At 53.2% G+C, this 27,306-nt stretch overlaps 1 protein-coding gene across 2 annotated transcripts; it reads left to right on the forward strand.

Annotated features, from left to right (window-relative positions):
- On the forward strand, positions 1-27,265 carry LOC133248508 (1-acylglycerol-3-phosphate O-acyltransferase PNPLA3-like). 2 transcript variants are annotated; one of them, XM_061418808.1, is made up of 10 exons: positions 1-305; positions 3,473-3,705; positions 4,881-4,946; positions 15,232-15,441; positions 16,945-17,005; positions 21,192-21,386; positions 23,319-23,451; positions 25,442-25,546; positions 26,209-26,270; positions 27,066-27,154. In XM_061418808.1, the coding sequence occupies exons 1-9, from the start codon at positions 119-121 to the stop codon at positions 26,258-26,260; spliced, it is 1,242 nt and encodes a 413-aa protein (XP_061274792.1). In that variant the 5' UTR covers positions 1-118; the 3' UTR covers positions 26,261-26,270; positions 27,066-27,154. The 2 variants fall into 2 exon arrangements, with proteins under 2 accessions (XP_061274792.1, XP_061274791.1); XM_061418807.1 differs by lacking the exon at positions 26,209-26,270 and having other exon boundaries at positions 2-305; positions 27,066-27,265.
- The last annotated feature ends 41 nt before the right edge of the window (positions 27,266-27,306 follow it).

Here is a 27,306-nt window from a genome sequence, read left to right on the forward strand (position 1 = left end):
CGTCGCGCCGGGAATAGCCCGGGCTGGGGCGCCCAGGCCCGGCGGAGAAGCAGGGTGGGCGCCGGACGGAGCCGAGGCGCGCTCGGACCCCGGCCCACCGCCCCAACCTCCCGCCGCTATGTACGACGCCGAGAGCGGCTGGAGCCTGTCCTTCGCCGGCTGCGGCTTCCTGGGCTTCTACCACGTCGGGGTGACCCGCTGCCTGAGCGAGCACGCCCCGCACCTCCTCCGCCACGCGCGCAAGTTCTTCGGCGCCTCGGCGGGCGCGCTGCACTGCTCCTTCTTCCTCTCCGGGATCCCGCTGGGTAGGTCCCGGGCTCCGCGCCGGGATGGGGCGCGCGCTGGGAGCCGGGGTGGAAGCGGGCCCTGCGGGGGTAAAGCCGGGGTCTCCCCCAAACAGTTGGGTCGTCCAGTGCATCTTTTTTTGCCCGGCGCCGGGGAGCCCTGGAAGCGGGGCGTGCAAACCCGGAGCGCATCCTCGCCTCAATTCCCTTTTGGCGCCCGGGCTTGGAGGAAGCCCCTCTGCCCATTCCGGGACTAAGAGCCAGGTGGTCTCGGAGCGACCGGGAGGAGGGAGCGTGACGCGGTCGGGGGAGCGGAGTTCCCATTTCCCCTGCGTGAGGCCAGGAGGGAGGTTTGGGGCTGTGTCCCAGGCAGGGGTGAGTACCTTCTTCCCTCTGGGGACTCGAGGGGCTGAGACAGCCCCCCGTCTCCGCCGCCGCCAGGGGCCTTTGAACTCCGCCCAACCCTGGGGACTGGGGGTGCCAGGGTGACTCTGAGGCAGAAGGCAGCTTGCTGGTTTGGGGTGAAAGGGGGTTGAGGAGAGCTGTTTGGGGAGAGGAGAGGAATTCGCAAAGTTGTCTCCTCTCTTCCTTTCCTGGTGTTGGAGACCCTTTGGGGGACTGGACATTCCCATCCCATCCTCCCCACCACGTCCCTGCACAGTGCCCTGGAAACAGGTCCTGGCTGTTTGAATCTTGTCCTAGTGAAGGTCTCTGTCCCCGTAGAGACCGGAGGGAGGGGAGGACCGAGGCTGGTGGCCAGCGGGCCTGAATCACTAGGGCCTGGCGTCCTTGGCCTGTGGTTCTGGCCAGGGAGCAGAGCCTGGAGCGGTGAGGCTGTTGGTGCCCACACTGGGCGACAGAGCTTCTTCTCACCGGCCCCTGTTTTACTGGGCTTCCTCAACACTTTACTTTTTGCTCTACCCGGGGACAGCTGTGTTGGGCACTGCCAGCAGGAAGTGACTGTTCCTGGAGACCAGGAATCCCTTGCCAATACTCACAGCCCTGCCATTGGATAGGATCAGTGAGCAGACCCTGGGCTGATTGTGAGGTGGGGATTGGGAAAGGCCACGCTGGCAACCGTCTCCATCGAGAGGGAGAGGGGCAAAGAGCAGGAAATGTGACCTCGGGGGTGACTAGACTGGACACACAGCCAGTCTGCACAGCTTGGACTTGAGCTGTGATAAAAGCCAACCCTTGCGTCTCCGGCTTGTGACCTGGAGACATGCACACAGTCCAGTGTTTCATTGATTCCGATGCACAGACCGCAGCACCGGAAGTTGGCCGAATCCAGCCTGGAGGAGGTTCACAGGTAGAGGACAGGTGCAGCGGAGCGGCTGGGCTTGCAGGGGGAGGCTCGGGACCAGCAAGTCCCCCGAAAGGGTCTGGAGGTTTTGGCAAGAACTGCTCCGCAGGGTCTGGGAGCCCCGGTTTCCTGCTTTAACTGCCTGTCTGACTTTGGGGAGCTCCGGGGAGCATTCCCAGGGCCTGTGGCTTGGGCAGGGTTCCTGAGCGCATCTCTCAGCCAGGGCTGACCTGGAAGAAGAGCCTGGCAGAACCAAGCAGCTCTGTGCAATCATGTGCCTTCTGTCTGGCCTCAAAGGGGCCACATGTGCAGGGAGAACCCAGTGGAGTCGGAAGTGGGTCAGGGCCTGCTGGTGTGTCCGGGCCCTCTGCGTCCCCGCATCTGTGGATGACCAGGGCTTGGGCTGGCACTGCCTGCCAGGGCAGTGCAGGCCACCAGAGGGGCCCAGGCCAGTGAGTGAGGTCAGATGGAGCATGAAAGGGCCCTGTGTCCACTAGACGGTCTGGCAGTTGTAGCATTAGAGGTTAAAAGTGTCCTTGGTGGCTCAGAGGGTAAAGAATCTGCCTGCACTGCAGGAGACCCAGGTTCGATCCCTGGGTGGGGAAGATGCCCTGGAGGAGGGCATGGCCCACTCCAGTCTTCTTGCCTGGAGAATCCCCATGGACAGAGGAGCCCCGGGGCTGAGTGACTCCCTTTCCAGAGGTTCAGAGTTAAGTCTGGGGACTTCCTTCGTGGTCCAGTAGCTAAGACTCCATGCTGCCAATGCAGGGGACCCGGGTTGCGTCCCTGGTTGGGGAACTAGATCCCACATGTCACAACTAAGAGGTCTCATGCTGCACTGGGAATTTGCATGCTGCCTGGGAAGAACTGGCCTGCACAGTGACGATCAAAGATCTTCACACAGTTCCGTGTGCCGCAACAAGACCTGGTGCAGCAAATAAATAAGCAAATGTGTTTTTGAAAGTTAAGTCTAGAAATTTACGAGGTGCTTCCTCCGGGTTGACCGTGTACAGATTTTAGTGTACCTAACCTTCTCCGTCTCCAGAATATAGGTGAGTGTTGTCCCACATTAAAAACATACTGTCTGAGGCTCAGAAGCAGTGATGTAACGTGTTGAAGTTGCTCAGCTAGTAAGCGGTAGAGACAGGATTCAAACTCAGGTCCCAGCCTGCGCTTGCTCTCTGCTCCCTGCAGGGTTAGGCCCATCCATGCTCAAGCTCTGATGCTGTGGGTTCCTGGCATCTGGCCTTGATGGAGGGATGAAGACGAAGGGAGGGCTCCCTGGGCCTCTGGAGGCTCGTTCCTCTGGCCCGGGAGGGTCAAGAACGGCTCTGACCAACAGGATTATGTGTATCTTTATTTCCTAGTTGTTGTGGTTCAGTCACCAAGTTGTGTGTGATTCTTTGCCACCCCGTGGACTGCAGCACACCAGGCTTCCCTGTCCTTCAGTATTTCCTGGAATTTGCTCAAATTCATGTCCATTGAACCACGTGGAAGAAATAAAAGACATCAGTGAAATTTGTTTGATTTATCCCAGTGTAGCCCAAATATTTCCGTTTTCACATCTAATCAACACAAAACATTACCCATGCGATAGTCAGTGTTTTGTTGTTGTGATCGTCATTCTAAGCCCTCGGGATCCCGTGCGTCTTTTACCCATCAGTGTGGACTAACCACATCTCAGGCTCAGGAACCACCGGCCGGATCCGGCAGCCGGGCCTAGACAAAGGAGAGGGTTGGCAGCTTCCTTGCCATCAGGTTTCTGGTCCCACCGCAAAGCAATGGCCACCTCCAGGGTGGTACATTCCTTTGCATATTTCTCTCTCCACCCCTCCCCCTCCCTTCTTCCCCTCCCTGCCCATCCTCCACTTCACCCCCCACCCAGACCAGACGTTGCAGATCCTCATGGACCTCACCCGGAGCGCCAGAAGCCAGAAATTCGGGACCGTCCACCCAGGCTTCAGTTTGAGCAAGCACATCCGAGACGGTCTCCAGAGACACCTCCCTGACAACGTCCACCAGCTTGTCTCGGGCAAGATGGTCGTCTCGCTTACCAGAGTGTCCGACGGAAAAAACGTGCTGGTGTCGGATTTTCATTCCAAAGACGAAGTCGTGGACGTAAGCGGCTTGTCTGGGTACTGTCGAGTCGGAAGGGCCATTTCGTTTTGGAAGCAACACAGGGAGGGGCTGTTGTAAGCCAGTCTGCCCCATTTTTTACTTAAGATGCAGGAGAACCTGGCTGCCCGTGATGCAGGTTGGCTTCCTGCACCAGAGTGATGGAAGCTGTGTGCCTCCAGCGGGCTGGTCCAGAGCCTGTGCAAACCTGGGGTGTCCCAGACAGTGTCAGCTTCGAACAGTGTCTCCCCCTCCTTCACGACTTGGTTCATAACCTCCTGCTCCAGGGACCTTATGTGTGTGGCCGTCCTCCCAACGATGCCTATTCCTTAATGAGGACCCGCCCAGTGAAGCCCACAAGGGTGGGAGCGTGTCTTGGTTACTTCTGTCCTCTGGCTCTAGCACAGAGAAGATCATTGGCGATATCAAAATGCCGTTTGGTTTGGCTGAGTCTTTTGTGAGAATGCCTTGGGCGTCATTTCACTTAACACGGGTCCATACGAGCCAGCTGCCTGGTGAATATAACCAGCTGCTTCTCAGCAGCCAGTGTCGTCTTCCACTTAACCTTGTTTCTGGGAACATTTTCTAGGTCCCAGCACCTGTGCATTCCCACAGGAGCCCTTTTCTCTCATTGCACCATTGTTACGTCATGCTTAATTTAGTGCTCGCTAGCTCGGTGAGATGCAGAGCGTGGTCCCCCGGGGACCCGCAGCAGCAGTATCTCCTGGGGGTGTTTTAGAAGTGCAGGCTCTCAGGACCCGCCTCCAGCCTACCTCATCAGAATCTTAGGGGTGGGGCCCCGAGTCTGTGATTGGCCAAGCTTTCCAGGTGATTCTGATGAGTGTCAGTAATTGCAAAGCCCTGATCTAATCTGCTGAGAAGGCAATGGCACTCCACTCCAGTGTTCTTGCCTGGAAAACCGCATGGACAGAGGAGCGTGGTGGGCTACGGTCCATGCGGGTCACAAAGAGTCGGATGTGACCTAGCACACAAGCACGCTGAAGTAATAAGTGTGTGGGCAGGCTCATCTTCATCCAACCATTCAGAAAAGCACCTGCTCTGCCAGCGCTTTCAGGCTTATTGCTGTCCTTGCTTGTAGAAGGCTTGTGAAGGCCCAGGGAGTAAAAGGCCGCCTGGTCTGGGCTGTGCTGTGGTTTCACTCTCTTTTGCCTTCGCAGGCCTTGTGTTGTTCTTCCTACGTCCCTTTCATCTGTGGCTGGATCCCCCCTTCCTTCAGAGGCGTGGTAAGTCCACTTTTCAACGGTGTTTCTGGGAATTCCCTGGTGGTCCAGTGGTTAAGACTCTGCACTTTCACTCCCAAGGGCCTGGGTCTATCCCTAGTCCAGGAACTAAATCCCGTACTAAGCGTCTTGCAACAACAAAAAAAAGGAAGACAAGGCACTGGGCTCAGGCACCCTGGGCCCCTGAGACCTGTCCCTAAATGAAGAAAGCCTTTTGCCTCTCAGCCTTCAGACAGAGGTTCCACAGCTGAACCCCTTCCAAGCTCTCTTGAAGCAAAACTGACTTTGTGTGGGATAATTAACTGCTCACCTGTAACATAAGCTGTTCACATAATCTCCACATGAGCACTGAAATAGGTGCCCAGTGGCCTACTTAGAGTATAAGATGCTCAAGAGTCAATTTACTCACTTAAGGTTTAATTCTGAGGAGCTGAGAGTTTCAATCCTCTCTGCCTCTGACTCTGTCTTTTTCGGTCCATGGCTTTGGACAGAGGCTTCCGACAGGGCTGTGATTCAACTCCCATGTAGACACATGTGGCTGTTCCTGAGCACTGGCTCAGGAGGAAGAGCAGAAGTTGAGGTGTCGGTCCTACAGACTCTGGGCTGGATGCTGGACCACCTGGCAGCCTCCTTCTAGGGCAGTGGTTGTCAGATAATTCTGTCCCTTGTCCCGGGACATCTGGCTACGTCTGGAGACCATTTAGGTTGTCAGAGCTGTGGGAGAGAAGACGAGACATCCCCATGTCTCAGCAGGAAGGCACTTCAGAAGCCCTTTCGGTTCACGCTTTAACAGCAGTACGGGCCTCACACTGCAAAGACTCTTGCAAAGGCAGGTTGTGAATAGGCTCACTCATGCCCCGGAGCTTCCGCTAGACAGACACACAGCTGGCCCTATTTACAGATGAGAAAACCGAGGCCTGGAGCCATGAAGCGGTCACCTGTGGTTCTCACAGCCCCTGCCTGGCAGACAAACCTAGAATCGAGTGTCTGCTTTAGCCCATGTTAGCTGGGCCACGTTGATCCGTTCCTTTCTTTCTTTCTAACATTTATTTGCTGATTTGGCTGTGCCGGGTCTTAGTTGCGGAACTCTGGCTCTTCGGTTGTGGCATGCAAATGCTTAGCTGTGGTGTCCCCGGTCTAGTTCCCTGACCAGCTACTGAAGCCGGCCCCCCTGTATTGGGAGTGTGGGATCTTACCCACCGAGCCTCCAGGGAAGTCTCTGGACACATTTCTTAAGTCTTAGAAAGAATTGCAAACTGGGAGTCAATAATAGTGTGCAGTTGTTGCACTTCCGTGGAACTTACCTGCAATAATGCCCTGAAGTGCCCGGCACAGAGGCCGGCACTCTTAAGTATTAGGTAAATATGGGTTGTTTTGTCGTTGTTGTCATTGTCATCTTTGCACTTCCCCTTGGCCGCCCCGGCCGTGCGCCACACACAGTCACACCCTCAGTGTCCTCAGACAAAACCTGCTGAAAGTCAGAGCAGAGTGTTCTTGGGATTCCACTGAGCAAACTCAGAACATTCCTCCAGGAAAGTTCAGGCTGGAGGAAAACCCCACACGACGGAGGAGTCATTGGACTTTACAGTAGACCTTGAGCGGCAAAAGAGGGCGCGTGTGTATGTGTGTAGAGCAAACTCAGAACATTCCTCCAGGAAAGTTCGGGCTGGAGGAAAACCCCACACGACAGAGGAGTCATTGGACTTTACAGTAGACCTTGAGCGGCAAAAGAGGGGATGTGTGTGTGTGTATAACAGCTTCCCATTGTTGTACAGCAGAAACTAAGACGACAGTGGGAAGCACCTAGGCTCCAGCAAACATGAATTAAAAATGTTAGGTAGGTAGAATAGGGAAAAGGAATCCAAAATGGCGGTGGCTAAAAAACAAGGAAGGTCCGAGGACCAGAGTGAGGGAGCTTCGCTGAGCTGGGCTCCTGTTGTGCTTGGCCTCTTCCACGTAGAGGTTGTTTCAGCCAGGTTAAATCCGAGTCACGGCACCATAAATGTCACGCGAATGTATGTTCCTCGGTTCTTTGTCTCGTCACAACAAAGATTTGGAGCAACGGACATTAAAGCCCTCGGCACGTCACAGCTCTCAGGTCTTGGACAAACTGTGCTCCAGCTCTTAGGCAAATCAGTGTTACAGCTCTATTTTATTTAGAAGATAGCAGGTGAGAGAGAGAGAGAGAAAGAGAGAGAAAAGAGCGCACGCACACGGGAGAGAGAGTCCGAGAGAAAGTGCTTTGGCTCCTCCTTTTATATGTTTTTTTCTTCTACTTGGGCCTGCCCCATGCAAATTGGGCTTAGCCAGGAGTGCTGTTTGTTCTGCCTGAAGTCTTCACTCTGGTCCTCGGACCTTCCTTGTCTTTTAGCCACCGCCATTTTGGATTCCTTTTCCCTATTCTACCTACCTAACATTCGCCCCTCAAGAGATGGGAGGCCCAATTCTTTGGGAATAGGGGTGTCGAGGTCTTTCTGGCTACTTCCTGCTGAACTGGGGCGGCGAGGGGTATTGGGCCTCCCCCTCTTGCTAGTCTCAAGCCTCAGAGTCCTTATAGCGGTGTCCAAGGGTGTGTGATATTTTCCGTGGTCATCTGTAGTTTTATATCTTTGTTGAACTGGCACTGCATGTTGTAGCTGGTTGACCTGGGCAGAGACAAAACAGCTTAGACAATTGACAGTACATGGAATAATCATAGGCATCATCAATATAGCGTAACAAGGACTAGTAGGGACATTGGTCAATTTTAAATTCACATCGCCAGGATGGCTCAAGTCCCTCCTTGTTCAGGGATCAGAAGATCTATCTCCTGTCTGTTTTGGAGTACAGTCTCTGTCAAGCTGTGTTGGCTCCTTAGAGTTATCCTGAGAAATCTTATCCCTGGAAACCAGGTTTTGGGGGTGTTCATTAGAATGACACTCATTGGTAGTTCTGAATAGGTATCTGAGGTCTCCCAGGGGCTCACAGGTGTATTGAGTGTCCTCTTCTGTTTTCTTCCATGGCTTGACTCGTGAGTAGTGAATCCAGGAGTCATGTCCTGGTACCCTGACTGCTGTGGGGGTAGAAAGTATTACAGGGTAGGGGCCCTTCCATGTGGGCTGGAGTTGAGCCTTTGGGGACCCATCTTTCCAGGCTTTAATTAGGACTTGAGTTCCTGGAGCATATAGTGGTGACTCTTTAGAATCTTTTGGGTCCTGGTTCATACCCCACAAGCGTATATCCTGTTGGAATTGCCCAATGGCCATGGTATAAGACTGGAGGGTCTGAACCTCTGGATCTAGGAAGAGGTCATTGACGTAAACAAAAGGTCTCCCATATAGCATCTCATAAGGACTAAGACCAACCTGTTCCTTAGGGGCAATGCGGGTGCAGAGGAGAGCTATTGGTAAAGCCTCCTTCCATCCCAGGGAGGTCTCCTGGGTTATCTTTTTTATCGCTGATTTTAAGAATTGATTGGCTCTTTCTATTTTTCCTGAAGATTGAGGCCTCCAGGCACAATGGAGATAATAAGTAATGCCCAATGCTTTCGAGACCCCCTTGGGTGACCTTAGAAGTAAATGATGTCCCATTGTCACTTTGTAATGACCTGGGCAGACCGAATCTTGGAATGATTTCATGGAGCAGTTTTTTACCACCTCCTTAGCCTTCTCAGTCCGGGTGGGAAAGCCTTCAATCCATCCTGTGAATGTATCTATCATGACTAATAGGTATTTATACCCTTGAGAAGCTGGCATCCGGGTGAAGTCCATCTGCCAGTCCTCTCCTGGGTAGGCCCCACGTCGTTGGATGGTCTGGGCCAGCTGGGGTCTTCGAGCTCCTTGGGGATTGTTTATTTGGCAAATGGGACAAGAGGAGACCACCTGTCTTATAGTTGTTTGGAGGCCTGTTCCTCTGAAGGACCTTTCTAGTAATATTTGGAGGGCCTTTTCTCCTAAATGAGTAGTGGCATGTAAGGAGTTAACCAACTTCCATTGGAGGTTTCCAGGCAGAAAAAGGAGTCCCTCCTTTTGGAACCACCCCATATGATCTTCTTGAAAGCCCTCGCTCTTAGCTTTAAGAGTCTCACCTTCAGTATATGAAGGAGTTTCTGGCAAATTAGTCTGTGGAACTAAGGTGGCAATCCCTATTAGGTCATGGTTCTGTAATGCTGCTCTCCTAGCTGCCTGATCAGCTGCTTGGTTCCCTCGTGCCACTTCCGTGTTCCCTTTTTGGTGTCCTTTACAGTGCGAGACTGAAACCTCAGTGGGCAGATGGACTGCCTCCAAGACTCGAAGAATCTGATCACCATATTTGATTGGGCACCCTCGGGTGGTCAAGTGGCCCCTTTCTTTCCAAACAGCCGCATGTGCATGTAGCACCAGAAAGGCATACTTGGAGTCAGTGTAAATGGCTATTCTTTTTCCTTTTCCCAGCTCTAAAGCTCGAGTCAGGGCTATGAGCTCAGCTAATTGGGCTGACGTACCTGGTGGCAGAGGCTTAGCCTCTATGGTCTCAAAATTGGAGACTACTGCATACCCGGCTCTTCTTTTTCCATCCAAGACAAAGCTGCTTCCATCGGTGTGCCAGATTTCCTCAGGATTGGTCAGAGGATCTTCTGACAATCCCTCTCGGGGTTTTGTCCAGTGGTCCAAGGTTTCTAGACAAGAATGAAACGGGAGAGAGCCCTCGGGGGTAGAGAGGAGGGTGGCTGGGTTAAGAACCTCACAAGGGAATATAGTGAGGCCTGAATTTTCCGTATCAGACATCCATAAGTGGCCTCTCCCATTTAGGAGTTGTTTTACTTGGTGGCTGGTAAAAATAGTTAGTTTGCCCCCAAAGGAGAGTTTTAAAGCATCTTCTATCATGATTGCAATAGCTGCAAGATTTCGAAGGCAGGGGGGCCAGCCTCGGGAAGTTGGATCGAGCCTCTTGGATAAGTAAGCTACAGGCTGGGGCTCAGATCCCAACCTTTGAGTTAACACTCCCAAGGCTATTCCCTCTCTTTCATGGACATAAAGTTGGAATGTTTTTTCTGGGTCTGGCAACCTCAAGTCAGGTGCCTGAGTTAAGGCCTGTTTTAGTGTAGCCTCTGCCTCCTTTTGAGGAGTTCCCCACATCAGTGGGATTGAATCATCTCGTCCCTTTAAGCTTTCATATAAGGGCTGGGCAATTAGACCATAATTGGGTATCCAGATTCTACAATAACCAGTTAGCCCCAGGAAAGCTCGCAATTGTTTTCGAGTCGTGGGGGAGGGCAACTGGAGAATTCCTTGTACCCGATCAGAGGACAGCCTCCTGGACCCGTATGTAATCTGACCTCCCAGGTAAGTGACCTTTGTCTCGACCATCTGTGCCTTAGCACGGGAGACTTTATATCCCCTTTCTGCCAAGAAGTTTAGAACCTGAATTGCATGTTGTTGGGCACTTTTCTCATCTGGAGAGCAGATTAGTAGGTCATTACATATTATTACATATTGTAATATTTTCCCATTAGGTCCCAGGTCCAGATCTAGGAGATCCCGGCCAAGGGCCTGTCCAAACAGGTGGGGGCTATCTCTGAACCCCTGAGGTAATACTGTCCAAGTCATCTGTTGGTGTTTTTCTCCTGGGGCCTCCCACTCAAAGGCAAAAAGGTATTGGGATTCTTTAGCCAGTGGTATGCAAAAAAATGCGTCTTTGAGATCCAAGACAGTAAACCATTTGGCACTGGGTGGGATTTCTCCCAAGATTACATAGGGATTGGGTACCGTGGGATGGAAGGGGACAGCTTCATTTATGATCCGGAGATCTTGAACCATTGGCCAGGTTCTGTCTTTTTTCTTTACTGAATGGATTGGGGTGTTACATGGCGAACTGGTAGGGACAAGTAGCCCACAAGCAAGGACTTTATTTATTAAAGGCTGTAGTCCCTCCCGGGCCTCTCTTTTGAGAGGATATTGTTTCCGGTTAGGAAACCGAGTGGGATCTCGGAGGACAATGATGACCGGTTCAGCTTGGTGGGCTCGTCCAGGGATCCCCTGGTCCCACACCTGGGGGTTAATTTTGTCTTCCCATAGTTTTTGGTCCCTCTCTATTGAAGGTGTAATGGGTTCTTCAGTAGTAACCAGGAACTGTAGAGCTCTGGGGGCTGAAAAACTTACCACCACAAGGGTGGTCCCCAGTTTAGTGAGTATATCTCTTCCCAATAAGGGGGTAGGACACTCAGGGACCACCAGAAACTGGTGGGAAAATATTTGTCCATCCCAGCAACAAAGAAGTGCTTGGGTGAATCTTTTAGTAGTTGCTTTTCCTGTAGCACCCAAAATGGTACAGGTTTGGGAGGAGAAGGCTCCGGAGTAGGAGATCAAGACAGAGTAGGTAGCCCCTGTGTCAACCAAGAAATTCTCGGACCTACCTGCCACATCCAGTTGCACCCTTGGCTCCAGCCCCGTGATGGTTATCTGTGACAGGTGGGCTGGCTGGAGCGGGCCGCTTCAGTCCTCTCGAACCATCGTGAGGGCAGGCTTGGCACTTGACCTTGAGGTTCTTGGGTCCCCAGGGCAGAGTGCCGCCCAATGTCCCAGTTGATGGCATTTGTGGCAAGCCGTTCTAGGAGACTTGTCACGGTTTGGACACTCTCTGGCCCAATGCCCCACCTGTCTACAGATCAGGCATCTGTCTTGTGCCTTGTCCTTCAAGGACTTGGGGTTTGCCATAGGGCTTCTCTGGAGGGCAGCCAGCATCTAGGCATGCCTTGTCTCTTTCTTTCTCTCCTTCTCCTGGGCCTTGGCCTCCTTCTCCTGTTCTCTGTTATAAAAGGTATTGGTGGCTGTCTGGACCATCTCATCTAAAGAGGCAGCAGGGTCCTGCTGTTGTAGTTGCTGTAACTTAATTCTGATATCTGATGCACATTGGGACAGGAATTTGTCCTTTAAAATCACCCGTCCCTCGTAAGAGTCTAAGTCCAGGTTGGTAAACTTTTGGAGTGCCTCTTTTAGCCTCTCCAGAAAGGCAATGGGGTTCTCATTGGGCTGCTGAGTTATTGCTGAGACTGGGCACAGTCCCACAAGTAATAGGCTTCTTTCTGTCTCCATAGGTAGACTTCCTTAGGGGTGAGTCTTTCTGAAGCTTATCCTACCCAGAACGGTTGCAACCTGAGAGCCAGGCGTCCCCGGGTCAGGGTGCAGATCCCCAGGCAGGCTGAGGCATGACGGCCTCCCAAGAATTGGGTCCCTGGGCAGGTCGAGGCGTGACGACCTCCTGGGACCCCTGGGACTAGAGGATCCCCGAGCCGGTTGAGGCGTGACAACCTCTCGAAGACCGATCCCTAGGCAGGTCAAGGCGTGATGACCTCCTGGGACCCCCCGGACTGGAGTTTGGGCGTCCCCAAGATCTCCAGTGTGACCAGTATTGGGTAGGATTAGGGGTTGGATATTATAGAGTATTTCCCTCCCAAGGCCAGCTATTTTCTGGTTGTCTCTCCAGAAGATTGTAGAGGCAGTCTTGTGGGTCTGGATGGGGCTCAGGAAAAGAGCATGAAACAGGAGGGAAGGGGGCAGAGCACAACCTTTGAAAGAATGACATAGCACAAGGGTGTAACGTAAACCAATTGAAATCAACTGGGTCCAAAATGACAAGTCAAATTCAAGTAGACCTTAATCCCCAATCTATAAGCCAACAGACACACCCAGAGGTGGCAGGACAGCTCCAAGGCACAAGGTCAGAAGAGGGAGGAGTGGGTGGTTCCCCAATGGTTGGGTTGTTCCTTTCACTCACTAGCATATGAATTCCATCCCCTCACAAAACCTAGCCAGGCCTAATTCCATGGCTGAAGCCCTTGCCCTCGGCAATGGTTCACACCCTGAAGGGTGGCTTCTCTCTGGATCCTAACAAATCTACCTCTTATCCCTTTGTCTGTCAATGAATTTTTGCAATGAGACATCAGAGCCTGAGTTTCACTAGTTTTGGCCGGGCTTGAGTCCCGGAGAGCTGAAGGACAGGAGGAAAAAGCAGTGGGAAAAACATGCCAAGGAATCCCCTTCATAGCCCGCCGGAAAATTTGCTAAATATCTGAACGGTGCTCACAGTTTCATTGGTCTGATCTTTGGCACAGAGAACAGAAAGGACAGAAGAACCCCCACCGGCTTGGGTAACAGCTACTGGGGCTCAGCAGATAGTGCCTCTGGGGCATGCTGAGGAGCAGCCTCTCCAGAGTCCCTCAGTTGTGCCCCTGCCGCCCGCCTGTTAGCGGGGGGTTCGAGGAAACAAGAAACGAGAGATTGTAAAGGTCCCTCCAGCCATAGGAGCGAGGACCTCTTACCTTAACTGGAGGTCTTCTGGAATCTGAGACTGGGCCACGTGAGCTTTCTGCTGAGTTCGGTTTTCGTTGTCCCGGTTTCCAGCACGATGGGCCTTCCCCTGCGCTGGGTTTCTTCACCTTCCACTTCTAGCACGGGAGGTTCGCTGAGTTGGGCTCCTGTTGTGCTTGGCCTCTTCCACGTAGAGGTTGTTTCAGCCAGGTTAAATCCGAGTCACAGCACCATAAATGTCACGTGAATGTATGTTCCTCGGTTCTTTGTCTCGTCACAACAAAGATTTGGAGCAACGGACATTAAAGCCCTCGGCACATCACAGCTCTCAGGTCTTGGACAAACTGTGCTACAGCTCTTAGGCAAATCAGTGTTACAGCTCTATTTTATTTAGAAGATAGCAGGAGAGAGAGAGGGAGAGAGGGAGAGAGAGAGAGAGGGAGAAAGAGTGCGAGAAAAGAGTGCACGCACGCGGGAGAGAGAGTCTGAGAGAAAGCGCTTTGGCTCCTCCTTTTATATGTTTTTTTCTTCTACCTGGGCCTGCCCCATGCAAATTGGGCTTAGCCAGGAGTGCTGTTTGTTCTGTTTGTTCTGCCTGAAGTCTTCACTCTGGTCCTCGGACCTTCCTTGTCTTTTAGCCACCGCCATTTTGGATTCCTTCTCCCTATTCTACCTACCTAACAAAAACATAAAAAGAATTGGAAAAACAGTCCCTTGCTTCCGCGCATCTCAATCTCAACTTTGCTGATGTTGGGTTCCGAGTCCCTTTCTGCCAGTGAGGGATCTGACGCTGACAAACAGCTACGATGCAGAAACTAGTGCTGTGTGTGCACAGCTGACCACTGTGGGCCTCCAGGGAGGACTCTCCTGATCCCGAAGGCATGCCTGAGCATGCCCGATCCTGTCCGGGACTCATCTTAGGCCAAAGTGTGCCTTGGCATGTCTCCCTTTGGAAGGACTGGCTGGGGAAAGCCTCCCCCTTGTGATATTTGAAGGCCCCCACACCCCCACCATGGGCAACGACAGCTGGGCTATGATGATTTGAGGTTCGGGAATCATTCAAGATGTTGGCTTCATAGGTTCAGACTCGATCTAAACTGTAGCAAAACCTTGCTACCCCAGCCTGGCCGTGGGCACTAGGGTTGTTGGAGACTATGAATACATTAATAGGAGGACTTCCCAGGTGGCTCAGTGATAAAGAACCTGCCTGCCAATGCAGGAGACGCAAGAGTTTGGGTTTGATTCCTGGGTCGGGAAGATCACTTGGAGTAGGAGATGGCACCCCCATTCCAGGTATTCTTGCCTAGAGAATCCCATGGGCAGAGGAGTCTGGTGGGCCACAGTCCATGGGGTCGTAAACAGCTGGACACAACAGAGTTCCTGAGCGCTTACATGGAATATAGGAAAATGGATTCTCACAGTGCTTACCCAGATGCTCCTTTCCTGTGGGATAAGATGCCAGTTTTTTTAAGAGCACAAGTCCCGGGTTCGCCGTGTCATTTAAGTCTCCAGTGCTGGTTCTCATTGCCCAGGTGTGGACAGAGAGTCAGGACCACAGGTTAGGTGTCTCATCCAAGATCGCTCAAGCAGCAGGGGGCCTCGGGAATCGAACCCATGACCATCTGTCTCTCTTTGGCGCCATCTACATCACACTCTGCCCTGAGTGCGCTCAGCGCCCCTAGTGGATGCGAATTACATGGACTCGCCTGGGGGCACTCATGACTGGGCCCAGCAACGTGGCCAGGCGCCAGCCTCCGTGTGCCTCTTCACCCGGCACTGTTCTGGTGCAGTGCGCGCACTGCGCAACAGCATGTGGCAGTCCTGAGTGCCAGCCTGCAGCCTGGCCTGGCACAGAAATGCTCGCTGGGGATTTGCTGCAAGAGTTGTTCCAAACTCCCTGGTCTCTCACTAGGTCTCCCTGCGGCTCTGAGAAGTCTCTATCCCTAATCTGAAGCACACAGAAAACTCCAGCCCAGAGCTAATGACAGTGTGTCCTTTTTTTTTGTCCTCTCCCTTAAAAGCGATATGTGGATGGAGGAATAAGTGATAACATACCCTTTGTTGATACCAAAAAGACCATCACTGTGTCCCCCTTCTATGGGGAGAGCGACATCTGCCCCAAAGTCAAGTCCACGTTCTTTCTTAACGAAGGATTCACCAAGCTCAATATGCAGTTCTGCACAGAGAACCTCTACCTGATGTTCCAGTCGCTGTTCCCACCAGATGTCAAGGTGAGAGGGGGCTGTGAGTTCTGGGGGTGCTGCTCTCCCCTTTGCGTCCCTCCTTGCCAGGCGACCCAGCAGCTGTTCAGGCTTCCCGGATGGCTCACTGGGTGAAGAATCTGCCTGAAATGCAGGAGACTCGGGAGATGTGGGTTCGATCCCTGAGTTGGGGGAAGGAAATGGGAAGCCACTCCATAATTCTTGCCTGAAAAATCCCACGGACAGAGGAGCCTGGCGGGCTACAGTCCAAAGGGTCACAAAGAGTCGGCCGTGACTGAGTGAGCAGAGCAGCAGCTGTTCCCCACACTGACGGACCAACAGCAACAAAGCCCATCCTCGGAAAGGAGCTCAGTTCAGGGCTGCCTCCCGCTGGCCACCGGAATCCCCTGGGGCCATTGGAACGGAGGGCTGGGGGTTGCCACTGAGGTCTCACTTCCAGGGGCTGTGGCTTAAGTATCCACAGCCTGGATCCATCTGCCAATGCAGGAGATGCAAGAGACTGGGGTTTGGTCCCTGGGTTGGTAAGATCCCCTGGAGAAAGAAATGGCAAGCCACTCCAGTATTCTTGCCTGGGAAATCCCAAGGCAAAGGAGCAAATGAGTTGGACATGACCGACCATAGCACATCACAGCCTGGGCAGTAGGGTGTTTTGTTTTTTATTATTTAATTATCCCGATGATTCTTTTTAAATTAATTAATTTGGCTGCACTGGGTCTTAGTTGTGGCACAAGATCTAGTTCCCTGACCAGAGGTTGACACCCCCTGCCTTGGGCGTGCAGAGCCTGAGCCACCAGACCACCAGGTGAGTCCCCCAGTGATTATTGGCAGCCATGGTCAAGAATTACACTGCGTTTGGTGGTTTAATCTTTTCCTTTTTTTCCCCAGCTGGGCCTTGAGACTTGTAGGATCTTGAGGGATTGAACTCGAGTCCTTGGCCTGAGAGCGTGGAGTCTTAACCGCTGGACCACCGTGAAATTCCCCATTTAATCCTTTGTTTTGACTGTCACTATAGTGTGGTGGACCTTACCACCCTAATATAGTAAGAAAGTTGGTAGAATCTGCACAGTGACAGCTCTCTGGGGAGAAAGAAGGCCATGCCATACAGCGTACGTGAAGGCGTGTCGTCCTGGGTAGAGATAAGGCTGGACCACAGCATCGGGTGCCCGTGTGGTTTGAGTGCACAGGATGCAGCTCAGTGTCCCATGACAAGCAGATCAGGCCCTGGTATTTGTGAGGATGGAGGCTCATCCAGGGACCAAAGGACACCAGAGGAACCAGCTCCCGTCATGCTGGGGCGCCAGTGCAGGCTGCGCGTGGAGAGGGTGTCCTTCGAGGGGAGTCCTGCCAGGAAGCAGGGCTGCCTCTTCGTGGGAGTGCAGAACCCTGTCCACAGGCGGCATCGACTCGGAGCTCGGGGGTTCCTGGCTCTGTGCCTGCCGTCTTCAGGCGCTGCTGGAAGGATTGCCGCTTAGTGACTCCGCCTGCGGTTCACGTCACGTGGTTTGTCCACAGGTGCTTGGAGAGCTGTGCCTTCAAGGATATGTGGACGCGCTCAGGTTCTTGGAGAAGAATGGTGCGTATGGCGAGGGCGGCAGGCATGCCCTTTGAGTCACTTTTCTGTTCAGTCTTGGTCACCAGGGGAGCCGTGTGGCACTCAGCACATTCACCTGCCATCTGGCTCGGCCCTGAGAGATAGGAAATCATTGCCCCCATTTTACAGATGGAGAAATGGAGGCAGCCATGGCCCGCACTCTGGGGAGCAGAGCTGGGGTCAGCCCTGCTCACCCTGCAGAGGTCACAGCCCCAGGTTCCTTTCCCTCTGCAGTGTCCCTGTCTGCAGCTGAAGGCAGCTCCTTTGCCTTTTTATTTCTGCTTGAACAATTGTGAACCTTTAGTTTAATGAGAAAGGAAGAGAAACAGTTTCTGAGTCTCAGGTGAAGCCATCAGGAGAGCTGCCTCCAGCCAGGTGTGGGCCGCGCCCACCAGCCCAGCTGTGTTCTGGGGAAAGGTCCTGGCTGGTCTGGGCTGGGGAACTTGGGTTCTTCACATGTTAGTGTGGAACCAAGTATTAGTCATGTCTCGAGCTATTTTTCCCCGACACTAACGGTTGCTACAGTCACTGATCCTCTGAGTTAGTCTTTGTCCGAGGCCGAGGAGCTGGTGTGGTTCATGGGACATTCGTGTATTTATCTGCTCAGAAAGCGCTTACTCTATACCTTCCGGGTGCTAAGCAGTTGGCTGTGCGCTTGGGACTCCACAGTGGGTAGACAGATGTAGCCTCTGCCTTCCTGGAGCTTAGTCTTGGGATTGGGGAGGGGCCAGGTAGCTGAATAGAAGGCTGCCAGAGGGCTCAGTGCCCTGGCAGGAACGTACAGGATGCTGTAGATTCAGCTGGGGTTCAGTTAGGGGAAGGGGGGTGGGGTTCTGCAAGGCAGGGGAAAGCAGGGCTCCTGGGAGGATGCAAATCCGCAGTGATGCTTTGAGGGTGAACAGGAATGTTCTAGGCATGGGGGGTTGTGAGCGTGAGTCCTGCAGACAGGTAGTCTGTTCGAGGTGGAAAGAGGCATGTGTCACTGGAGTGGTGGGGGTGGGGGACAGAGGAACAGATTAGAGGGGAACAGGAATGGGGGTGAATGGAAAGAGGGGCAAGGCTGGGCCTTGTGGAGGTGGAAAGGGGCTTGCATCTCACAGCCATAGGGAGCCAGGGAGGGCTGCTGACGCGGGAGTGAGGGCAGGCAGAGGGAGCTCTGCCAGGGCCCCTGGCTGCAGTACAGAGAGGGTGAGGCCAATATCCCCGGTCAAGGTGGCCACCATGGGTTTGGCTGGGGTCATGGCAGCAAGGTGGAAGGGGCCGGAGGGGACAGGACTTGGAGACGACCCACCAGAGATTGCCGAGGAGGAGGACTCGGGGATGAAGTCCTGCCCTTGGCGTCTGTGGCTGGGACCGGAGCAGAGGGTGGTGCTCACAGTTTGGGCCCTTGGGAGGGCGCGGGTCCTGCAGGAAAGCTCGAGAGCCCCATGTGTGGTGCCCTGGGACAGATTTGGGTGGTTGGCAGAGGGACTGGGCCTTCCCAGGTGGCACTCGTGGTAAAGAACCCACTGGCCAACGCGAGAGTCGTGGGAGACGCAGGTTTGTTCCGTGGGTCGGAAAGACCCCCTGGAGGAGGGCCTGGCAACCCACTCCAGTATTCTAGCCTTGAGAAACTCCATGGACAGAGGAGCCTGGCGGGCTACAGTCCACGGGGTCTCAGAGTTGGCCTCGACTGAAGCAACTTAGCATGCATGTACTCAGAAGGCATGGTGATGTCAGAGTTCGAGGTTCTAGAAAGCAGGTGTGAACTGGGATTGGAATTTGGGAGCCACCTGGAAATAAAAGACAACGAGGGACCCTCTAGAAGTTGCTAGGTGATTTTAGGCAAGCCCCTTCTCTCTCTGGGCCTCTCTTTCCACATCTGTAGCAAGAGGAGTTTGGAGTAAATGATGCCGACTGATTCTTAGTAATTCTAAATCCTGGCGTGGGCTGGGCGCTTGCAGCACGGGTGCTAGGTTTGGGTTTAAGGATCTAAGCCAGGTTCTGCTTTGGTCCCCCTGGTTTCCTTGGGGTTCAGCAGAGGATGCATGGGGGCGGGACAGGTGTTCCTTGGAAACAGATTCTCTGACACATTCCTCAGAGAGAATAAGCCCCCCAGAGGCTGAGCTGTGTGTCTGTCAGAGGCTGGAAAGATGCAAGGGAATCGAAGTGGGAGGTGTAGCTTGGGAGTGAGGCGGGGGGCATGCAGGGACAGCCCCTGGGCTTTTAACCTGAGGTTGGAAGCGAGAGGTGCTCCCGGGGAGGTGTGGGCATCCAAGTCTGCCCGTCCCACCGTCCCCACGCAGCGTGAGAGCAGGAATCACCCACTGGGATCAGCCCCTGAGCCTTGGCACCCAGGGCAGGGCCAGCACAGACTCCCCGACCTGTGGCTTCTTTTCGAGGTCGGGTGACGGAAGGGTGCCATCTTTGATATCAGACCTGGGTTTGAATATCGCTCTGCCGCGTGTCGGCTTTGTGACTTTAGGCAAATCCCTTCACCTCTCTGGGCTTCTGATTCCTCAGCGTTCAGCTGGGAGCAGCTGCGTGGGTCATGCAGGTCCTGGAACACTGGGCTTCTCGAGTGGTTGAGTTGTTATGAATCATCCTTTCCTCTGAACTGCCGAGGACCAGCCCCAGCTGATCCAGGGTGTTCGAAGGGGAGACGGCGTCAGCGACCTATTCAAATGGTAATTAGAGATATAAAGAGTAATAGAATGAGGATAGCTCAGTAGGAAAATTCAGTGGAGAAAAGAGGCTGAGTAGCTTGGTTTACGTGGAAAATCAATATAACCCGTGACACCAGGTTAGCTCTGACCACGGAGGCCGCAGGCGCCCTCTCAAATAGCGGAAGGTGCCCCACCTTAGACACCTTCTTGAGTGGGTCTTAGAAGCCCAGGCAAATAAGTGGTCGCAGAGGATATCCACGCTCCAGATGGAGACTTTAAGGAAAGAATGACATGGGGAGACCAAGCATTGGTGAGCAAGGCCCATAGCTTTATTTTTAACAGGGGCTTTTATACCCTAAGTTACACATAGAGGATAATAGGGGATGCAAAGTCAGCAGTCTTTGATTCTTATCAAAAACCAGGGTTTCTTTCCTGCAAATTTATCCTATACAAATGGTTTAGGTGATTTACATCATCTTCTGGCCAGAAGGCCTATTAACATTTTATGACTCTTGACAAGGACTTATCAACAAAGACTTATTTTCTCTAAGAGTAATTATTTTAAGGTTTGGCGCCATCTTCCGAAGATAAAATTGCATTCCTATAGGGCGGATGTGTAATGGGTTTACAACAAAGAAAAGAATTTATTACCTTAAGGGTCTAAAGTTACTAACACCAAGGCCACTACTTATTTTTTCTACATACCAACTATTAATTAATACATATTCAAGGATACAACTCAGGGGATGTGAAAACTTGGCAACAAGCATTGGCTCATCAATGAAATCCTTTACTAGTTTATTCTGACAGTTTCTGAGAGGCTCTAAGCTATTTGAATATCTTAAGCTTCCTGTGCCTCTTGAGGCTGGGAGACTGTAAACAATCGTATGCATAGCTGTAGGAGTCCGGGTAAACTTGTCAGGCGAGTTAGAGAGCCATCTGAGGGGTTTGGATTTAAACACTCCTAATTGCCCAGGAACTTTATTAATTGGAGCTGTAAGTTAACTCTTTGACAGAGAGAGCGAGATGGTGGTAGGGGACAGCCCCCAGTAAAGTCAGAGGTGAGAGCACAAAGCAATAAAGTAGGCAGACTCTGGTTTTTGGGGGGAAAATGCTCGAGAATATCCGGACGGACTCCTGAGGCTCGATCCCGCCTTTGCGTATGCCGAGGCTCCTTCCTCATGACCTTTGTCACGAGCGGAATGCCTCACCGGCTCCCGGCACTGAACCTCATGAATCCACATGTGGCTCTAGAGCCCACACGGCTGGTGCGTGACAGAGCCAGCTGCCCGCCTCATCCGTCCCCTTCAAAGGACCACACTGCGCTCTCCCTGTTAGAAGTGGTGGTCCCTGTTCGAGGTGGAGCAGGGGGGATCCCAGGCGGATTATTCCCAGGTGGATCCACGCTGCGTACCTATAACAGGCCTGTTAGCTTCCTCCAACTGGGTGGGCAGGTGGCTGGGCGGGTAGTGGCCCTGCTGCCTGAAATCACCTGATGGGTTTTGTTTCCGTGCCCTTCGCAGGCATCCGTGAGGGGCCCCATCCGTGCCTGAGCGCGCCCCCCGCAGAGTCGGCACCCGGGAGCCTGGAGCCTTTTCTGGGTGTGGCCCCCAGGGAGGCGGGGCCCAAGCCAGTGGAGCTGCTGGACCACTTGCATCTCAGCATGCTGACCTGGGACGAGAGCGTCCTGGAGACCCAGTCGCCCGAGCTCAGCATGGGTATTGGCTCTGGGGGCGGGAAGGGGGAGCGCAGAGGAGGTGGTGGTCGGTGACCCTTTCAGAGGAGGAAGGGCGATCTTCACCATGGAGGATGGTCGAGCCGCTGCTCGGGGAGAAACAGGGCAGAGCGACCAGCGCAGGACGGTCGGGACCCCCAGCTCCTCGCATGGACCTCCTATCCCCCTGACTCCTTGCTCTGTCTCCTTTCCTGTTTGGTCATGGCCAGAGGAAAACAAACTCCAGCTGAGTTTTTATTTATTTATTTAACACCAAAAACATTTTATATTGGGGTAGAACTGATTTACAGTGTCCTGATATTTTCAGGGGAACAGTGAAGGAACTCAGCCATACAGGTATCCATTCTGTCAAACCCTCCTGCCACCCAGGCTGGCACATAACATTGCAGCTGTGTGTGTGTGTGTGTGTGTGTGTGTGTGTGTGTGTGTTTAATTTAATTCATTTTTGGTTGCACTGGGTCTTCATTCCGTCTAGCCAAGGCTATAGTTTTTCCAGGAGTTATGTATTTATGTAAGAGTTGAGACTGTTAAGAAAGCTGAACGTGGAAGAATCGATGCTTTTGAACTGTGGTGTTGGAGAAGACTCTTGAGAGTCTCCTTGGACTGCAAGGAGATCCAACTAGTCCATCCTAAAGGAGATCAGTTCTGAATACTCATTGGAAGGACTGACGCTGAAGCTGAAACTCCAATATTGTGGCCACTTGACGTGAAGAGCTGACTCACTGGAAAGGACCCTGATGCTGGGAAAGATTGAGGGCAGGAGGAGAAGGGGGCGACAGAGGATGAAATGGTTGGATCGCATCACTGACTCAACGCACATGAGTTTGAGCAAACTCTGGGAGATGGTGAAGGACAGGGAAGCCTGGCGTGCTGCAGTCCACGGGGTCACAAAGAGTCGGACACAACTGAGCCGCTGAATAAAACAAAGATGAAAGGGATGCCGTTTCTTGCCTTAGGTACTAATGCCCTAGGATTCGCACTGACCAGCAGCTGCTCAGGTTATTGTGATCTGAGGCATGGTGAGGTCATCACAAAGGGGAAAATAGAAGGCTAGGGGTCCCAGGTGGCAGAGTGGAATCCAATTGCAGATGCAAAGCAAAGCTCATGAAGCCTGGGCTGGCGAGATTTGAGACAATTGTGTCTGCCTCCAAAAGTAATTTAAAGAGGTAGTGAAGTGGGATTTCCATTCTGGAAGCCTCAGTGCAGTGCCTAAGAGTCAGTGCAGCTCTCAAAGCACGGGGCCCAGGTTCAATGCCTGGTCCAGGAACTGGATCCCACATGTCACAGCTAAGACCCAGCACAGCCAAATAAATTCAATAAATAAAAAATAAATGAAGTAAAATGTAGTAGTGAAAGCTGCTCAGTCGTGTCCAACTCTTTGTGACCCCGTGGATTGTAGCCCAGCAGACGCCTCTGTCCATGCAATTCTGCAGGCGAGAATACTGGAGTGGGTTGCCATTCCCTTGTGCAGGGAGTCAGTTTAAAGGAGACTCTTTCAAAGGGATCCTGTGTCCTGTTGGTGATCCAAGGGCTGTGTAGGCACATTCCACATCTGACCTCAATTGTCATAGCTTCTGATTCCTTCCCTGCTGACTCAGATGGTCAAGGACCCACCTGCAATGTGGGAGACCTGGGTTCGATCCCTGGGTTGGGAAGATCCCCTGGAGAAGGGAACAGCTACCCATTCCAGTATTCTGGCCTGGAGAATCCCATGAACAGAGGAGCCCGGCAGGCTACAGTCCGTGGGGTCACAAAGAGTGGGGCATGACTGAGAAACTTTCACGTTCACTTTTTCACTTTCTGATTGCTTAGCTGCCAGGATTGGTAGGATTTATAGAAATTCCAGGCACCAGTTCGGGAAGGTGGCTTGGCTTTTACGCTGGTGGGAAACAGACCTCCAACTTGTGTTTTTCAGCACTGAGGAAGGCAGTCAGAAACCCAGATGGGTACAGAAACAGGATTTGCAACTTCTTACCAGTTAAGATCATGTCCTACGTGATGCTGCCCTGTACGCTGCCCGTGGAGTCTGCCATCGCTGTGGTCCAGAGGTGAACGCTTTCCGTGGCTTTCTGGCTTCCTCTCGGGGCTTGGAGGTAGGGTGAGGATTCAGTGAGAGGAGTCACGCTGGGCGCTCAGCCCAGAGCCTGGCTCCTTGCACATCTGGGTGGAGCTCGGCGTCTGCGTGGAACACCCTGGAAAGGTGCCTGGTTGGGAGCCCCTGGCCACCCCAGCTCCTTTCTCATTGCTCCCTCAGGTTTGTGGCTTCTTGTAGGTCTGCGTTTTGGGGAGGGAGGGGGATTTATTCCTGTGTGTTGGAAGGATCCTGAGGCCTACGCTGTGTGGCTGCTAGATTCCCGGGCATGGTTTTCCCTCCGTTTTCTTCAGGTTTTCTTTAGTGTTTATTTTCTTTTTGCAACGTAGTCAGCATGTCTTTCAGTCTGTCTTTTTAAAAGTCCCAAAGTGAAAGTGAAGGCCGCTCAGTCATGTCCGATTCTTTGTGACCCCATGGACTATACAGTCCATGGAATTCTCCAGGCCAAGAATACTGGAGTGAGTAGACTTTCCCTTCTTCAGGGGATCTTCCGAACCCAGGGATCAAACCGGGGTCTCCTACATTGCAGGCAGATTCTTTACCAGCTGAACCACAGGGGAAGCCCAAGAATCCTGGAGTGGGTACCCTTTCCCTTCTCCAGCGGATCTTCCCCACCCAGGGATCAAACCGGGCGGATTCTTTACCAACTGAGCTATGAGGGAAGCCCCTAAAAGTCCCAGCCATCCTTCAAAATCCGGCTCAGTTCTCTGGCTCTGCTGGACCTCCCAGATCACTCCCCAGCCCTGCCAGTCAGCCACCTGCCTTGCCCTGGGAGGAGGGCTGGCTGCTCTGGCATAGTTTTTCCTTCCTTTTCCTTTGTTTTAAAAAATGACTTTGATAACTTCTTTTATTTGTGTATTGTGCTTGTGCTTGGTTTTCAGACCAGGATGCACGTGGGCTTCTCTAGTCGTGGCGAGCGGGCTTAGTTGCCCTAGGGCATGTGTGGTCTTAGTTCCCTGACCAGGAATTGAACCCTCGTCCCCTGCAATGGAGGGCAGATTCTTTTCCACTAGACCACCAGGAAGTCCCTTGACATTTCTTTTTTTTTTTTAATTTTTAACACCAAAAACATGTTTATAGGAGTATAGTTGATTAACACTGTTCTGATAGTTTTGGGTGAACAGTGAAGGAACTCAGCCATACATATACACGTATCCATTCTCCCCCATACCCCCTCCCAAGCAGGCTGGCACAAAAGTTCCATGTGCTATACAGTAAGTTTTTCTTTCTTTTTTTAATGCATGAGACTCATTTGATTCCTGGGTTGGGAAGATCCCCTGGAGAAGGGAATGTAAACCCACTCCAGTATTCTTGCTTGGAGAATCCCACGGACAGAGGTTCCAGTCCATGGGGTTGCAGAGAGTCAGACCAGACTGAGCAACTAACAGTTTCAGTTTTAAAAAATATTTATTTTTGTGTGCTGGGTCTTCACCGCTGCTTGGGCTTTTCTCTAGTTGCGGTGAGTGAGGGCTGCTCTCCAGGTGCAGGCATGGCTTCCCACTGCAGCGACTTCTCTGGTTGCTGAGCACGGGCTCTCGGGCACGTGGGCTTCAGTTGCGGTTCCAGGCTGTAGAGCACAGCGGGCATCCGTATGGCCAGGTACCTTCGATGTGGGTGCAGGGGGTGGTGTTTCAACCAGAAGATGCTGTGTGTCAGAGTCCATGATGCCCCGGAGGAGTGAGCTCTTGGAAGACCCAGGCCTTTTATCTCCGTGTAAGTCCCTTGAGCTTTCCTGAAACCAAAGTGGCCTCATTTTGCTTTAGGCTTTTAGGTGGGTTTGCCTTGCGGCATTTATCAGCTTGGGGTTAGAAGTGACCCTGGCAGTACCTGAACGACGGTACTGGCGTCAGGTGTCTGCCTTCGGGGTGGGTTTCCTCTTGTCCTTTCTGCTGTGGCTCGTCTTCACTCACGTACGAGGTGTGCGTGTCTGCGTTTCCTTCTTGCAGACTGGTGACGTGGCTTCCAGACATGCCCAGCGACATCCAGTGGCTGTGGTCGGCCACCTCCCACATGTGTTCTCAAGCCATGGTGCGTCTGCTCCCCGCTTCCAGGTAAGTGATTTGGTTGTGGGTCTGGGGGTCCACCCAGCACCCTCTCATCTGCTCAGGCCTCACGCGCCATCCTAGGTATGTCATCAAGCCCCGGAGAGGGGGCAGGGACCGTGTCCCCTGGTGCCAGAGGCCCTGCCTTACGGGAGGCAGCTGGGCCCATCAGAGGTCCCAGTGTACCTGCTGGAAGCTAGTGACCGAGACTCCCCTGCAAAGGGTGTCCTGAAGCCCGGGGTGGTGTGTCCATGGAGCATAATTTTAAAAAAAGTTGTTTATTTAGCTGGGCCAGGTCCTACTTTCAGCATGTGGGATCTTGAGCTCTCGCGTGTGGGCTCTAGTTCCCTGACCAGGGATTGAACTCCGGCCCCTTACGCTGGGGTCATGGAGTCTTAGCCACTGGACAGCCAGGGGAAGTCCCCCACTGAGCCCATTTTGAGGGTAGAGGAGGGAGGAGCTGGCTGATGGAGCAGGAGCAGGGCCAGTGGACAGGTAGCATTGGTTTGCCTAAAGGGAGTGGCTCTGGGTACCGGTAGCACAGGCAGGGGGTGAGGCAGGGAGAGAGGGGCAGGGCCCCTCTGTGTGTGTGTCTGCGTGTGTGTCTGTGTGTGAATGTGTGTGTGTGAATATGCACCCATCTGTTAATGCAAATTCCCGTCTGACCTTAGACCCCCTGAATCCCGGTCTCTTGGGCTGGAACCCGGCCACCCACACTGTTAACACGACCCAGGTACTGCTGCCACCACTTCCTGAATTCTGAAAACTAATGAGGAGCAAGGAGGGCCTGGTTCCCGTCAGGATTCTGGGACTTTTGTCCTGAACGTCGTGGACCTCGGCTTCCTCCCCCATTCCCCGGGGGTGAGCCTCCTTGCCCCATTAGGTGTCTGCGAGGCTTTTGGGGGCCCCCAGCTCAGTCCTGACACATGGCAGGTGCTTGGGAGATGAGCCCTCCAGGTTTTCTATTAACAGACGTGGAAGGTTTAAAGTAGGGACGGAGGGGTCTGGCTTGTGTGGGGAAAAGGACAGCAGTGGCCTTGTGGAGGCCAGATCCCCAGAGAGGGCAGAACTGGGCCAGTGAGGGGAAGGGCTTGCTCTCCAGAGAAACTGCAGGGCTGAGTGCTGTTCGTAGGCTCCAGGTGAGAAGGATGATAGCAGCTGGGAGGCGCTGCTGAGCTCCAGGCTGGTCGGCAGGCAGGAGCAGGGGTGGGGGGGATGGTGGTGTGGCTGCAGAGGGCCACCCTGGCGGGTGAGCTGATGTGCGTGGGGGTAACTGATGGGCTCCTCCGGGCCTGTGCACGTCCAGTGGGTGGTGTCCAGGTGGCTGGGAGGGCCACAGGTTTGGAGGCCTGGGATAGTGATGTCAGCCCAGCACGGGGATGGGGGATCTGAGGAGGTGGTGAACTTGGGCTGGGCCACCCTGCACACCCCAGACTGTGTGACAATGTCCCCCCTCCCGCATCCCCACTGACACTGCAGACCAGAGCGGCAGGTCGGCAGCTGAGTCAGAATTCTTCGTTTGTTTCAGATCCCAAATCCCAGCAAGCAGCCAGCGGCCTTCCTCCACAAACCAGGACACTGTGGGCGTCGCTGGGCTCTCTGCTCCTCCGAGGACCTGGACACGCACCCTGTGGATGTCCTGAAGAGGCCAGAGCTGACAACTATGATGTCCGCAGAATGACCTGTGTGCTGAGTTTGTAGTGTCCTGAAACCAAAGGCAATCTTTCTGTCTAACAAAAAGCTAGGAAGCTACTCTTGGTGTGCGCGGT

This window comes from Bos javanicus, chromosome 5, assembly GCF_032452875.1.
Source record: "Bos javanicus breed banteng chromosome 5, ARS-OSU_banteng_1.0, whole genome shotgun sequence".
In the NCBI taxonomy this organism is placed as follows: Eukaryota; Metazoa; Chordata; class Mammalia; order Artiodactyla; family Bovidae; genus Bos; species Bos javanicus.

Coding starts and splice junctions, on each gene's coding strand:
- LOC133248508 (XM_061418807.1), top strand. CDS start 119: ATGTACGACGCCGAGAGCGGCTGGAGCCTGTCCTTCGCCGGCTGCGGC. Junction 17,006..21,191: donor CAGGTTCTTGGAGAAGAATG/GTGCGTATGGCG, acceptor TGCCCTTCGCAG/GCATCCGTGAGGGGCCCCAT. Junction 21,387..23,318: donor GTCGCCCGAGCTCAGCATGG/GTATTGGCTCTG, acceptor TGTGTTTTTCAG/CACTGAGGAAGGCAGTCAGA.